The 16,573-nt window shown below is 33.9% G+C and overlaps 1 protein-coding gene across 3 annotated transcripts in view; it reads left to right on the plus strand.

Moving 5' to 3' along the window:
* The window catches only part of PDS5A (PDS5 cohesin associated factor A), a 138,003-nt gene that overhangs the window by 61,722 nt on the left and 59,708 nt on the right, over nucleotides 1-16,573 (plus strand). For all 3 annotated transcript variants that reach the window (XM_023253188.2, XM_045056453.1, XM_045056452.1), the window contains exons 12-17: nucleotides 1,991-2,142; nucleotides 3,619-3,732; nucleotides 6,005-6,086; nucleotides 7,408-7,456; nucleotides 7,641-7,780; nucleotides 14,379-14,494. In XM_023253188.2, coding sequence (XP_023108956.1) covers nucleotides 1,991-2,142; nucleotides 3,619-3,732; nucleotides 6,005-6,086; nucleotides 7,408-7,456; nucleotides 7,641-7,780; nucleotides 14,379-14,494 — 653 coding nt within the window. The remainder of the gene's footprint in view (nucleotides 1-1,990; nucleotides 2,143-3,618; nucleotides 3,733-6,004; nucleotides 6,087-7,407; nucleotides 7,457-7,640; nucleotides 7,781-14,378; nucleotides 14,495-16,573) is intronic.

The raw sequence follows: 16,573 nt of genomic DNA on the forward strand, positions 1-16,573 counted from the left end.
GTATCTTTTAATTACCTTTACAAATGAATACATTGGGTTCTATAGCTTTTCAGATATTAGGCATGGGTTTGTCTTCTAGCCTACCTTTATAAAAAAGAGCAGCTCAATTAAAGTTTTATTTTACCTTTTCACTTATATGATGAGTTTCAAAAGAATAGTGATTGATCACCTATTTTTTTTTTCTTATAGTTAGCATTTTCAAAATTGACATGTTATATAAACTTAGCTGGGTCTATCACTCATTGAATTAAAAGAATATGTTACTTTATATGAAAATGATATTTCTGTATTGTTTTGCTAAGCTAAGGGCAGAAATGATAGTTCTTTAGTTACTTTTTTGGGTGATTTCCTCTCTCTGGTTACAGTTAAAAACATGGGTTGATAAGAGTAGTACTAAGAACAACAAAAGTGGTTCCTAAGGAATAGTGTCAACTATAAGCAAGAGACAGACATGCAAGGCAGGCTGATTAGACATGCTTCTTACTAACATCTTTAACAGAGGTTGCCTTTGCAATGTGCTATTTTATTTGATGCATAGTTTAAAACACACTGTCCTCCTGAAACCAGTGTCATTTAGTAATAATTTCAGAGTAAAACTACATTTCTTGGATATGAAATATAGCAAGAGCTATTCTTTCTTTTAAAATAGAGGAGGCAAATATGTAAAGTGGGCACTGTTGAACATATTCAACTGTATCAGTAATTCTAACTTTGAACAAGTTTTTCTCTTGGCTTTAATTTAAATGAAATGATACCCTACCTAGTGATTAGCTGGTAACTCTCTCCCCACCCCCATACACACACTTGATTTAAGGTATTACCATTTGTGTTATTTCCTCCTTTTAGTAACATTTCGCTCCAGCTTCTGTAAATGTTTATACTTTCCGAAGGAGTTAAATAAATTAATCTTCCTGAGGGTGCATGGTATGGTCATATAGCATCTACTAGACATTTTAGGACCTGGATTTTGGTGTAATAAATTAGATGGCCCTGGGTGTAGCCTTTCTGAAATTTGTTTTCTCCTCTATAAAATGTGAGGACAGGACTTAATCTTTAGATTTCACTGCTTACATTCTTTGGTTTCATGTGAGAAATGTCACACGACATTCATTACTTGTTGTATGGGGACAGAGTTTCATTCATCTACTAAATAGCCTAAAAATGAGGAAATTGTACAAAAAATTATAAAGAAATATTAATGTAAATAAACCAAAGATAATACGTTCTGACTTGTTGGGATAAATATCTTTTCCGGTTCTGTTTTGTTTGGTTTTGTTTTGTTTGGTTTTGTTTTACTACATCTCACTATCATGGTTCTAACTGTAGGTTTTTATAGTCTCCTTTTTTATCTACCTTCCTCCTACTACCTTTCTTTCCTCCTAGTAAACCGTTCCAGTCTCTAGAAGTCCCAAAGAGTCTTCCAGTAACTAGTAGTATGTGGCTAGGTAAATCATTTGCCCATTCAATCTATAAAGTAAGGAAGTTCACTTAAGATGATCGCTAAGGTACTTTCCAACTTTGTAATTCTAAGATCTTGATATTAAATTTTGCTCTTCTTATTCTGAGTTAATAACAAAAGAAATTTAATTAGGATACAGCATTCCAGATGATAGGGCTTTTGGTTGCAGAGTAAATCACACACTTTCTCTTTTACCTTTTAATCACTTCTAAAACTTGGGCACATTTTTTAAGACAGAATCTAATGAAGTCTTCTGTAAGATTTACCACTGATGGCTTGGCTGTGAGGGAAATAAAATTGGTAGGTTGATGTAGTAGTATTTGCATTAGACAACTTTTAAAGTAGTCAGATTTATAAATAAGAACCTGTTCAGTGTTGGTAAAGCAATTTGTTGCTTAGGAAAATAAATATTGTGCTGGTTTATATACATGTAAGTCTGATTGTACAACCTAGTTGAAGAAATGGCAATTTTTTACAGATTAGCATTCTAAAGTTTGGTATCTCACTCATTCAATAAACTATACTTTTTAGTGGCGAGTAAGAAAAGAAGCTATGATGGGTCTTGCTCAGCTTTATAAGAAATACTGTCTTCATGGTGAAGCAGGAAAAGAAGCTGCAGAGAAAGTCAGCTGGATAAAGGACAAGCTTTTGCATATTTATTATCAGAATAGCATCGATGACAAGTGAGTCTAATATGTTGGTAGAATGGTTGAATATAAAAATGCTTTTAATTTTTTTAACAAAATTTACTTCTCTTTTATAATTATTTCTAAATTTAGAAATCACTTTATTGTATTTATACATACTATATTCAAATAAGACTAGCAATAATTGTCAAGTAGCATAATTAATGAAATAGACACGGGCTTCAGAGTCAGACCAGAGGCCAGATGTTCATTTTGCCCCTTATTAGACGTGTGTCTTTGCACAACCGTCTTCTGTATATCTTGGTTTTATCTAAAAAAAGGAGTAATAATAAAGCTTTCCTTACAAGATTGTAATGTAGATTAAATAAAAAATGAACATAGAGCTCCCTAGCCCAATGCCTGGCAATACAGCACTATTCAGTAACTGCTAGTTGTTATGCTTCCTTTTTTGAAACACTGTAAATATTAATGGAGTTAGTACTGTGGTGTTTTTTTTTATTGAGGTATAATTGATACATAGCATACTAGTTTCAGGTGTGTATAACATTCTATATTTGTATATACTGGGAAAAGATCACGATATGGCAACTTAGTTACAAATTTTTTTTCTAGTGATAAGGACTTAGGTTGTTTTCATTTTTCAAGTTTTACTTGTAATTCTGTTTTGAATTGCAGTGATGATTTTGGCTTTTGCAGAATACTTGGAATGTTTTGTTGCATTAGACTGACTGCTTTGGTATCATTGGCTGTGCATTTCATTGATAAATGAGGATCTCTTGTATTTTCTTATTCCAGTGATATTGAATAATAAATATAAGCTTAGCAAGAAAGTTATTGCAGTATTGGTAAGGAATTTAGACTGTGGAGAGAAGAGAGATCAGATGTGCCCAGGAAAAGCTAACTTTTCAGGAAGCAATATGAAGGAAGATCCTTCTGATTTTATGTAATGACACCACGGGGAAAGAGTTGAACTATAACTAGAGGAAGTTAATGTTTTTGTTTTTGACAATTAGCTGTTCTTGATTGTTAGCTTTATATGTAGTGTTAAGTAATTTACTATTATAGATCAGGACTGATGAAGAAGAATAGGTGGAACAGCCTAGCACCTTGTGTTTAGGAGTAATGTATGACCCTTTTAGAACAAATGTTCCACACTGACAAAAAGTAAAGTCACAGATCGCAACTAGCTGTAAGTTTAAAAATAACTAGTCCACGGTACCTGCCTGGCTCAGTTGGTAGAGCATGCAACTTGATCTCATGGGTTGAGCCCTATGTTGGGCATAGAGATTGCTCAAAAAAAAAAAAAAAAAAAAAAAAACCCAACCCACAACTGTACTCCAAGAAAAGGAACCAGTCACATAATAATATTTTCCATTGTATTTGCGCATATAGGCATCACCATTTGCACGTATAGGTCTGATATTTTTGCATAAGATGGTTAAAATATAAAATGCCTGTTGCTTCTAAAAAATAGAATAATTATATTATTGGTGGGTATTTTTTGTTTCATAGACTGTTGGTAGAGAAAATCTTTGCTCAGTATCTTGTCCCCCACAACCTGGAAACAGAAGAGAGAATGAAATGCTTATATTATTTATATGCTAGTTTGGATCCAAATGCTGTCAAGTAAGTTACTTTTTAAATGAATGTTTGGAGTAAAGATTTTATAAAATTACTTCACCTTATCTAATTGTTGTTGATGGGGTTGTTGCTTCTTCTAGTTGAATCAGGAACCTCAGGTAAATATTTATAGAGAAAAATTTCACAAGTTCAGGTAAATTTAAAAGCAAAAATATTCCTATGTACATAGATAGTATTTTGGCACCTGAGTCCGTAATGTATATATTGTTTCAGGGATTCAAAGAAATCCCCATGTCAAAATTACTTTTGTCTGCCTGTTGACTGGAGTCTGAATTAAACTATTGGAGCTTTACAATACTATGTCTAAGAACTAAGTACTACTTCTTTAGCAAGAGAGTATTTCCAGATCACCTCTATGTAGAATGACCATATGATTGGTAGTCTGAACTGGGATATTTTTGAGACTGAAAGGCACTATTAATATTTTTGATCAGGCAGTTGATATAAACTTTAACTGTCCTAGGCCACTGGGATATGTGGTCACTCCACTGTAATAAAGCTTTTTAAAAAGTAAATAAGTCCTGTTGTTGAGATACCTGGTTCTTCTGAAAAGAACCTCAGCGTGTGTGTGTGTGTGTGTGTGTGTGTGTGTGTGTGTGTGTGTGTGTGTGTGTGTGTGTGTGTGTGTTTATTACAATATGTGTATATTTTGTATATTTATCTTTTAACTTTCATATAATTTCAAATTTACAGAAAGACTGCAGGAATAGTACAGAGCATTATGATGTCCTTATACCCAGATTCATCATTTGCTTTATCATTTGCCATTTGCATATACTTTTTCTTTATCCCTACATAAATATTTTCTTCTGAACCATCTGAGAGTAATTTGCAGACATTAGATCCCGTTACCCCTAAATATTTCAATGTATATTCCCTAAGAATAGGATATAACCAGAGTATTCTTGACAAATCAAGAGATTTAGCATTGATACAATATTATTGTCTAATCTAATATGTATTTAAATTTCCTCAGTTGTCTCATTAATGTGCTTTATGGGTTTTTTTCCCCCCCCCTTTCTAGTATTACAGATTGCATTTGGTTGTCATGTGTCTGGTCTCTTAACTTGAAGCCATTGCTCTCTTTCTTTGTCTTTTAGGACTTTGATGACTAGGGAAGAGTATTGCATAGTCCAGTCCAGTTATTTTGTAGAATATTCCCTCAATTTGGGTTCATCTAGTGTTTCCTCATTATTAGATTAAGTTTATACATTTTCAGCAGAAATTCTACAGAAGTAACGTAGTATCCTTAGTGCATCGTGTAAGGAGGCATTAGCCATCATTTGTTTTTAATTTGTGAGTGATTCCTAATGCTCACTGTAGATAGTAAATCCCTGGCCTAAGGTTTAGTCTCTGTTTATATTTCAGAATATTGGCAAACAATACTCCAAGATAGACTAATATCTCAGAGGTCCTCTAGACACCTGGAATTATAGACTGTGTTTGTGAGAGAAGAAAATCTGCTTTCATAGGGAGAGTAGTCTAGAGTAAACACACTCAAGTTAAATTTGGTTCCTTGAATCTACATCATTTCTAAGAAGTTCATTTTTCCAGCCTTTCATACATATGTCTTAGCTTGCCATGAAAAGCCTTTACAATCTGATCCTTTTCTACAGTATGTTCCAGCTTCCTGATACTACTCCATTCATAGTCTGTGTTCCAAATCTGTAAATTTTTTTTAAGTTTCCTTTGTTGCAGGCATTTTGATGACATTTTATCTTTTATGCCAGAACATTCTAGCTATCTCTGCTTAGAATGTCTTTCAGTCCCTTCATTTACCTGGAAAGATTTTTTTCATCCTCCTAAACTTCTCAAATATTTTCTCTCATAAGAAGGTTTACGTTTACCATTTTAAACTAACCTGTCTTGGGGCGCCTGGGTAGCTCAGTCATGAGCCATCAGTCTTGATTTTGGCTCGAGTCATGGTCTCCCGGGTTGTAGGTTTGAGCCCCACATTAGGCTCTGCATTCAGAGTGGAGCACAGAGAGCAGAGCCTGCTTAGGATTCTCTCTTCCCTCTCTCTCTGCCCATCCTCTACTCTGTCTCTGTCTCTCTCTAAAATAAATAAATGTTTAAAAAAAATTTTAACCTGTCTTAATCCTAATAAATAAATGTCAGTGCTGGTGCTTAAAATTTTAGGTAGATATACAAGCATGGTGTATTTATACAAGGCAACAAGAAAAGTAGGATGGTTGAGTAGTTACCATAATTGTTATATTACGTTATCTCTTTTTCATGCTTATAACTTCATTAACAGAGCTCTCAATGAAATGTGGAAGTGTCAGAACATGCTCAGAAGTCATGTACGAGAACTATTGGATTTGCACAAGCAACCTACAGTAGGTTCATGATTTGTTTAAATTAATAGTTTGTTATGGTCATTATTCAGTTTTTCTCTAGTTACATATAATGAAGCAAGCAAAAAGTATTTTGAGTATTTTCCAAATGTCAGTTACACATAATTTCTGTAGTTTTCTAAACAAAATTTTCACTGTAAATGAATATAACAAAATTTTATTTTCTAGCATGAGCAAAGAAATGGTGATGTCTAGTTTATCACTTTAGATACTAAGCATTTATACATAGTTCATCAATTTTCAAATAATTAGAATTAAGTCTCAAGATAAAATTCTATATAAAGTCATGTTTTTTTTTTTTTTACTCCATGATTTTTTGGTCCTTCAATATAGAGTCAGTATCAAATCCAGTGCCAATCCTATAAATATGCCAAAGTCAAATTAACAAAAAAATTCTGCCCAATGTTTTCTGGAAGATGGGGGAAAGAAACTTGAATAATTTCTTAATATATTTCTCAATGTGTTGCTAGAATAGGTGTTCTTAACTAGGGAATCATAGACAGAGACCCTTCAAAGATCTATTGATGCTAAAGCAAGGGTTGGCAAACTTTTTTTGTAACTGATGAGGTTGTAAAATTTTAGGCTTTGCCAGCCATAAAGTCTTGGTGAACTTCTCAACTCTGCCTTTACAGAATTGCAAAAGCAGTCATAGACAGTATGTAAATAAACAGTGTGTGTTTCAGCAAACCTTTAATAAAAACAGATGGTCTGTAGGACCATAGTTTACCAATTTCTGATCCAAATTACTCAAATTTCATACTTCATTGTGTTGGACAATACGGAAGTACTTTTTGTATATGTGCTGCTGAAGCGAGCACCAGAAGTACTTTTTGGAAAGGAGGTGATTTTCTGAGTTGTTTTTGTTTGTTTGTTTGTTTGTTTTGAGGTTATTTTAATAATAGGTCGTAAAATAGATAATAGAACTATTCAGGAAGAATTTTTTTTTCCTATTCACATTTTTAGTTAATATTCTTTGATGTATGGTTTCACAGTAATTTTGGTATGATAATTGTTTCAGTTATCTTCAGTTCAATCTTCTGGCAAGATGTTTTCTCTATGGAAATTGTATATTCCTTTTTAAATTTTTAAATACCTTCCTTCTGACATCACCTTTCCTTCTGTGTGTCCTGACTTAATAGTTGTTGCTACTCCACAATTTTTACCAACTTCTGGTATAGATTTTCTGGTGGCTGGTTTGTGATGATTTTTTTTTTTTTTTTTAATTTTAAAAAATGTATAATACTGAGTTTGGATTTTCTTACAGAAATTTGTTCATATGACTTCTTTTTGTTTTAAATTTCAGTCAGAGGCTAACTGTTCTGCCATGTTTGGAAAACTGATGACCATAGCAAGTGAGTTTGCTTATTCATTCCATATATAACATAATAAACATCAAAACAGTCAAATAACTTACCCAATGGGACAATTTAATACCAATTAAGAGAAAATAATTCAGCATAATTTTTAAGAGAGCTTGCTCTTAGTTTAGCAGAGTAGTTTTTCTTTTATAATACTGATTCTCTTTCATTTTTATAGAGAATTTGCCTGACCCTGGGAAAGCACAAGATTTTGTGAAGAAATTTAACCAGGTTCTCGGTGATGATGAGAAATTGCGGTCTCAGTTGGAGTTATTAATCAGTCCAACCTGTTCTTGCAAACAGGCAGATGTTTGTGTGGTTAGTAAATTATACTCGTACATTTGTTCTTTTAGCTTTGCTTATTGAAATTTATATTTCATTAAAACCTGCCTTACATAAATTATTTGTGTTAATTTAACTATAATGTGAGCTCTAAATTACTCAGGAGTATATCTGTGATCAGCTTAGTTGTCTCACCAGTGTTCAGCCAAATTCCAGGGAAAACACTAGAGAACTAAGCTAGGGAGATTGGTCCTAGGAATTGAGCAAGACAGTATGCTTTGCATTTAGTAGACATTTGTTAATGTAAATAGAACTTTCTAAATCCTTGTGTGTGCATACATTTTCTTCATTTCTGTATTAGGATGGAGATAACCCTTGTCAATAACTTAGCAACAGTCACATTGTCATATATGCATTTATAGAGAAGGTAATTTCCCATTTAGGCTTTTGTCTTCATTCTATTCCTGGATTCTTTATTTTATAGAAAACCAGTATTCATTGAAAATATCAGGAAAGAACTTCATCCATTTTTTTATTCAGCATTTTATGAGTTTTGTGTTTGAATTTCACCTATACCATTTACTACCAGTGTGACCTTTAGTAAGTTCAATATTTTGTAGCCTCATTTTTCTCATCTATGTGTGAAAACCTCACAGGATCGTTAGAAGATTGTGTGTGTGTGTGTGTGTGTGTGTGTGTGTGTGTGTGTGTGAGAGAGAGAGAGAGAGAGAGAGAGAGAGAGAGAGAGAGAGAGAGAGAGAGAGAGAGGGAGAGAGAGAGAGTCCTAATACATGGCCCTTTAGGATTTAAATACATTGTATTTCTGTAGTATAGCGCATATATTACAACTGCTATGTTTGGGATTAGGTTTACAGAGATGAATAAGAGAAAAAAATATTTCAGATACTTATGTCTAACTTTGTTCTAGAAAGAATTAGAGTGGGATAATTATGTAATAAAGGGATGAGGACTATGATACATGTGTATAAGAAATGGTATGAAAGCATGGTGTAGGTATTTTTTATTCATTCTAGGGATACTGGGTCACTAAGTGGATCTAAAAAGACCAGGAATTAGGAAAAGATGAGGGGAAGCCAAGTTAGGGAAGAGAACAGTGGACTCTTCTTTTGGGTCTGGGAATATGGATATACCAACCACCCAGACTCCCTCAACCTTTGCACTTCTGAATGAGTGGTTTGCCGAAAACATTTAAAGGTTTCATTTACTTCTTTGAGATTTAGAATTCTAGCTCCCGAGTGCTGTGTCCTGCAGGGCATCAACTAATGTAATTGGATCATAGAATGAAATAGCTTGAAAAGACCTTAGAAATAGTTGGTTTAAGCATTTGATTTTACAAATAAAGACATTGAATTTTAAGGTTTCCTATCCAGTATTTTACATCTGGTGATAGTGGCTGAGCTTCAGATAGAGTCTAGATCTATCATAAGTCCACAATTGTGTTCTTTCTATACATTCCATTGTTTACCGGAAGAGCCAGTTCAAACTGAGTACTGCTCAACAAATGTGCACCTTGAGAAAGAACAATCAGGTGGTGTTTTTGGTCTGAGAGAAACAGAAATTAAGCTTGAGTTTGAAAAAATGGCAATAACATGAATTCCTTCTATTTGTCAGACCATAAATATTTAAAAGTTTCTAAATCCAAAAAGTATATGCAAAACAGATGTTTGTAACCAAAATATCTCAGGATGAATACCACAGCCATGCAGTGTAGCCAGTCAGTGCTCCTGATTTTAGCAACCAGGAAAGTAGAGATGAGGACTGCAGTTGCACTGGAAAGAGCAAGGTGATGATACTTTTTTGGAGGGGAAATTATTCTGAAGATATTTTAGGTAATGGTCCACAGAATAGCTAATAGAAGTCTATTCTAGAAGACTCTTCACATTTTTTAGTTTGTTTTCTTTGGTGAATGGTTTCACAGTAATTTGTTTTCTGGCTTTTACATGAGCATTGTGTATTCTGAGCACATTATTTAACTTATCTGTATATTGAGTATAAAATAGGATTTATAATACTCTTTAAACACTCAGGAAAACACCACTGTTAGTTTTTGCCATTTTCCGGAATATCTATATCCTTTTGTCCTTCTCCCCCAGGGCTACTGGTATTAGTTATATACATCCTCTATTATCACATTCTTTTTTCTTGCTGCTTTCATTCTGAAATAGAAGAAAAGAATAAAGAAATACACAAAATTTAGTTTCTGTCATTCTGTGTAGCTTTCATTCTCAGAATTTCTCTCTATCCCCTACTAATGTGTATGTATCACCACTTCCTTTTTTTCTAAATGACAATCACTTCTTCTCAAGAAGTGAACATTACTCAGTAACAAGAGTTTTGTAGGAATGGAGATCTAATACTTTGAGCAAGGAATAACAATAGACCCATACTATGGCTTAATACATATATACACGATGGTATAGTGAGAGAGGATGAGCAGTGGTATTGCAGTGTGTGCTGTTCAGGTTTGCTTTCCCTTTGGACTTCAGGTATTGAGTTTCCACACCTTTATTCTAGAGAAGGATCACATATTTGCTATAGCATGAGCTCTGCTTGCTATTTGATGCTCTAGCATGACCATGGCTCCTAAATTTCAAGATTTTCCAGGAAGCTTATTAATGGAGCATTTGAGACAGTCCTAGGTTTAAATTCCAGCTATACCATTTACTACCATTGTGACTGTTAGTGAGTTACTCAGTATTTCTGAGCCTCCTTTTCTTCATCTATAAATATTATCAACCTCATGAGATTGTTAGAGTAAGATGGAATGAATTTTTGTGTATGACTTAAAATAAGACCCTTGCGCTACCCCATAAGATGTAAATAAATGGTAATTTTTGTGGTACTACATATACATGACAAACACTGGCAATTCTTAAAATAAGTGGAAAGGGATCACAAATCTCCATCTTTTTTTTTTTTTCTCCATCTTTTTAACGGTCTCAAAGTGATTCTGCTAGAGTACTTCACAGATCACACCTTAAAAAACCCTTCTACAGGGTTATCTGAATATGCATTGTATCTTCTGAAGGCCAAATTTTGGGTTGTCCCTTGATCAAGCCTACACCATTATAATGCACTGCATAATTTAGTAAATTGTATTATACATAGTCTCTCACTGAGGTTGTAGTTTAGGTGACAGAGGCAGGCAAATATTTCAATAGAGAATATAGCGTGGTAAGTATCCTGAAAGAATCATGTCCTTTGTAACACAAAGGAACAGCCCCCATTCCAGGCCAGGGTGGAAATTGGAATAGCTTATTCGAGAATAAGTGGTTCCTGAATTGAATCTTAACAATTATGTAAGTAGGGATTAGACCACTACATCAAGAATGACTGGCTGTATTTCTAGCCTCAGTAACTGGATATCGGAGAAGATATTGGAGGGATAGAAAAAGATAACGATGTGTGGCCTCTCAGCAGTTGTGTTTAGAAGTCTGGAATTCAAGACTGGTTGGTATAGTTCCTGGAGGAGGTAAAGAAAAGAATGGAAAGGGAGAGAGATGCTAATGCATGCTATTTAGTAACAATCATCAAATGTTTCCTGTTTTCTTTTAATTTAATCTTTCTATAGTTAGAATGATATACAGGGGTGATGTGATTTATAGTAAATATATATTTGGTCTTTGTCCCCCATTTCTGGTACAGAAGTAAAAACCCTTTAAGTTACCGAAGTGCAGAAAGCCACGTAGTTGTCTTTTGTTATGTTAATGTGGTGTCTTTAGCAACTAGGCCTAAGGATGGGGACTGGTTGCCTCTGGAGCCAATTACATGATAAGAGGGTGGGAAACTGAGGTCAGTCACTAATGGCCAATGATTTGATCAATCAACCTATGTATTGAATCCTCCATAAAAACTAAAAAAGACAAAGTTCAGAGAGCTTCCGGGTTGGTGGACATGTAGAGATTTGGGGAGAGTGACAGACTCACAGAAGGAATGGAAGCTCCCTGTCCTTTCCACATACTTTGCCCTATGCATCTCTTTCATCTGACTATTCCTTAGTTATACATCCTTTTATAGTAATCTGGTAAGTAAAATATTGCTCTGAGTTACATGAACTACTCTAGCAAGTTAATCAGACCCAAGGAAGGAGGAGGTTATGGGAACCTAGATTTACAGCCAGTTGGTCGGAAGTATAGGTAACTACCTGGGGTTATACCTGGGCAGGGGCAGGGGCAGGGGCAGGGGTGGGAGGCAGTCCCTTAAGACTGAACCCTTAACCTGTGGGAACCAATCCTATCTTGGATAGACAGTGTCGGAATTGAGTTGAATTGTAGGACACCCTGCTGGTGTTTGGAGAATTGCTTGTTGATTGGGAAGTCCGCCCTGCCCTCCATACACACACATTGGAATTACGTTTAGGAACTGAAAAGAACAGGTCACTGAATCATGAAAGTTAAACCTTTAGAAGCTGCCTCTTGTGAGAAATTATGCTTTATCTAGTTTACTGATTCCAGCTGTGAAAATTGATAATGTTAAATCTAGGAGACATTTTGATTAGGAAAACAGCAAAGTATATGAGAGGAGATACTTACTGTGTATGTGAAAGAGTACAATTTTTTTAACATTTATATTTTTTATTGTCAAAATGAGAAAGGAAAAGTATGAAGAACAAAAGATACATAAATGCAGAATTTTTAAGCTCTTTAGTGTTATAATAACAGGATTAAAAAATTATAAGCTTGTTGAGAATAGGGACTATTTATTTGTTTGACATTCTTTAAGAGTGCATATTTAATATACTAAACAATTTCTGTGACTAGTAAATATGTATCAGTAATAGTATCAATCTGCAGTGTTAGCATAGTTGATGAGAAATTTTGGAAACATTGTCAGAGATGCAGAAAGAATTCATTTTCTTTATTCATTCTGCTGTCATTTCCTAAAATGATTGCATATGATTACTTCTGTTTGAAGCTTTGTCAGTTATGAAACTTCTTGTTGGTCTTAGATGTTTCTGTTTGTGCATTGGAAGTATGTGTGGGTGTGTGTGTGTTTTTTTTTTTTTCTTAATTGCATAAAGAAAACAAAGCTACAAACTAGTTGGTTTTTGTTGCCGCACACTAATTTGGCTTGCTGCATATTCCCAGTATCACTTAAGATTATCACATACAATAATTATTATGAAAGATTACTTAAATGTAAGGTTATATTGGAATATAAAAACATTAGGTTTTAAAAGTTAATTATATCTAGTGTTGTTATGTACATAGGTGTATTTTATATGGTATTATTACTAGGTTTATATAATTGTGAATTATTCTTTTTCCCTTTAGCATTTCCTTTATTTTTTCTATGCTTGTCTCTAGTACCATAACTGTCTCTCTTAATGCCTAGTTTTTTTTTCTTTTTTAGTAACCTATTCCAGGGTACTGACTACTATAGTTTGCCTAGCATTTTTCCAGTAGGCTTATTTGTTATTAAATGATTACTGACTTTATTTTAGGTTAAAGCAATTAAATTTTATGTTAGGGATAAAAAAAAAAGTCCCCTTTTGGGGAGACCTGCACAAAACAAATTTGATTTCAAAAGATAGTAACTGTACTTAAATTCAGATTTAAAATGTATACCTGTGGGTTAGAGCAAAGTATGTAAGGACTGAACACTGACTAAAGTATTTTTATTTTCTCAAATGCTAAAGTTTTGCTAAGTTAATTATAGTTTGCAAAATAAATCAAGCATCTCTTAATGACTAATAAGTTTTCCCGAGACTTACACTCTAATGAGAAACATGGATGGTATCCAATTTAATATTGTCTTTATAAAATTAACTTGTGTCAAGATATCACTGAAATTATAGAAATTGTTTCATTTTTCCCTTGTCCCCTGAATATATATTTTTTTTATGTTTTTTATGAAAAAACATATAAAGTGACTATTATTTGTTACTGCTTTATAGTTTGGGATATACTTTTAATATGCATTATCTTCTCACCCAAAATTTATATTTATTCAGAAATATTCATTAAATGTTGATTAAATTGTGTTGATTAAATTTGTGATTAAACTTCTTCCCCCAGTGCCCAGCACTTTGTGAATTTAACCTTGTCTTTGGGAGAATCAGGCTCTCTAATAAAGTCCCAATATATTCTTTAGAAACTCCAGCAATAACATGTTTTCTTTGTAGGAACTATTTGATGTAATGCCACCATCTTTGGAATCACCTATGTTTTTCCAGAACTAAAAATTTTATAAATAATTATATACTTATGAATCTCCCCCTCTTTAAAAAGACAAATCATTAACTGAAAGCATAATATTCTGTCAAATTATGAAATAAACTAATAAAAGATACCCATGAAAGTATTAATTGTTAACTTTTTGAAAGAGCATTAAAAAAGATTGTTTACTAAGCAATAATTTCATGGGAGAAATATAGGATAAAAGGCATAAATCACACAATGTTATCCCCTTTCTGTCCTCCACAGTATAGATTTTGCAGTGATAACCTAATGAGTATATAATTCTAGTCAGGGTCTAAAGCAGAAATTTAGTCAAGTCTAAAGCAGATTCTGCTGGTTTTAAATCTTTAAATGCTTTTGATACCTATAGTCACTTTTATTTTGAAAAATATGAATGTGAATCATACTTATGGTAAAATCTTTCCCTTCTATAGAGAGAAATAGCTCGAAAACTTGCAAATCCTAAGCAGCCAACAAACCCTTTTCTAGAGATGGTCAAATTTCTGTTGGAAAGAATCGCACCTGTGCACATTGATTCAGAAGCCATAAGGTAAGTCAGGAAATCTATTCACTCAAAAATAGAATATGGTCTGAAACCACAGTGTGGTAAGTTTAAATTCTGGGTCCCTAAGAAAACCTAAAAAGTCTCCCTCTATACCTTTTTAATATATCATTCAAGTTGAAAGAAGGGCTTACTCATTTTCTAGTCTTTGACTTACTTCAATGATTTTAATTTTTTTAGAGTTCTTGTGTTTTATTTTTAGCCTATCTGTGCTCATCAAAGAAAACCCTAGAACGCAAAATATGGAAAAAGAAGAAATTTTTAAATCTATAGGCTGTCAGTCAATCTTTGAGTTTTCTTAGCCATTTTGATGGCCACACAACATTGTGTATATTGTATCAACGTATTGTATCATTGTTCAGTTGAGATATGTGAAAACAGAATAGTATTTTGAAAAGAGAACAAGTTGCCATTAGACTAATCTGGTGTCACAGCATGTGTCTGCTACATACCAGTTTGTGTCTTTGAAGAAGCCTGGTAATCTATCTGAATTCTTAATTTTATTTTTAACTTTAATATGTGTATAACATCTCCTTGTCATATGATTGTCAGAATTAGAGATAACATAAAAACTAAGAAGCCTGGCACAATAGACATTAACAGCTATTGTTTTTTATTAAGTGTTTTCCATAATTTCATGCATTTCAGTTGTTTCTGATGATTTCTGTTGTAAACTTCTGTGAATACTTTTCCCTTGCACTAATCATTTTTCCTATAGACAAGCTGTATATCTTCCTTTTCATGTTGGGTCACTATATAGTACTTACTGGTTCTCTCTCTCTGTTTTCTTTTGTTTTTATTGGTTCTCTCTCTTCTCTCTCTCTCTTTTTTTTAATGTTTATTTATTTTTGAGAGAAAGAGGGAGACACAGAATCTGAAGCGGAGCCCCAGGCTCCGAGCTGTCAGCACAGAGCCCAACGTGGGGCTCCAACTCACGAACCACGAGATCATGACCTGAGCCAGAATCGGATGCTTAACCAACTGAGCCACCCAGGCAACCTTTATTGGTTTTCTTTTTAAATAGCTTTGGATTAGGAGACCTGATTCTAGCTATTAGTTATTTCACTGTATGTGAATTACTGCTTTGGTTGTATTGAAATGCCAGTTGTATTGGTTTTCTAGGGCTGCCATAACAAAATACCACAGACTAAGTGACTTTAACAACTGAAATTAATTTTCTCACAGTTCTGGAGGCCACAAGTCAAAGATCAAGGTGCCATCAAGTTTGATCTCTTCTGAAGCCTCTCTTCTTGACTTGCAGATGGCCTCCTCTCACTGTCTCCTTATAGGGTCTTACTTTATCTGTGTCCTAATCTTCCCTTCCTATAAGAACAATAATTATATTGAATAATGGCTCACACATTTCACCTCATTTTACCTTAATTATCTGTGTTAAGACCCTACTTTCAAATATACTCACATTATCAGGTACTGTAGATTAGACTCCAACATTTAATTTGGGGGTACACAGTTCAGCTTATAACAGCAATGTCTGTCTACCTTTTTCTCTTTTTTTTTAATGTTTGTTTATTTTTGAGAGAGTGAGTGAGTGGGGTAGGTGCAAAGAGAGAGGAGGACAGAGGATCCGAAATGGGCTCTGCACTGACAGCAGAGAGCTTGACATGGGGCTCGAACTCACCAACCACAAGATCATGACCTGAACTGAAATTAAGAGTTGGAGCTTAGAAAAGTAAGGTTTTCAGAGAGTAAGTGGTTTGTTCACAGCTGGGTAATGACAAAAACCCTAGATTTATTTTATTTTTCCAAAGGATGGAAGTAATTTTATTTTAATTTTTTTGTTTTTACTTATTTATTTTTTAATTGGCTTTTCACCCAATGCAGAGCCCAGTGCAAGGGCTTGAATCCACGATCCTGAGTCAAGACCTGAGCTGAGATCAAGAGTCAGGCACTTAACCAACTGAGCCACCCAGGCACCTCTGTTTTAATTTTTTTTATTTGGGTATATTTCAAACACAATGTTAATTAGTTTCAGGTGTACAGCATAGTGATTTGGCATCTCTATACCATATGCTATGGCTCACCACAAATATAACTACCATCTGTCAC

This window comes from Felis catus, chromosome B1 (genome assembly GCF_018350175.1).
Source record: "Felis catus isolate Fca126 chromosome B1, F.catus_Fca126_mat1.0, whole genome shotgun sequence".
NCBI classification, from domain to species: domain Eukaryota; kingdom Metazoa; phylum Chordata; class Mammalia; order Carnivora; family Felidae; genus Felis; species Felis catus.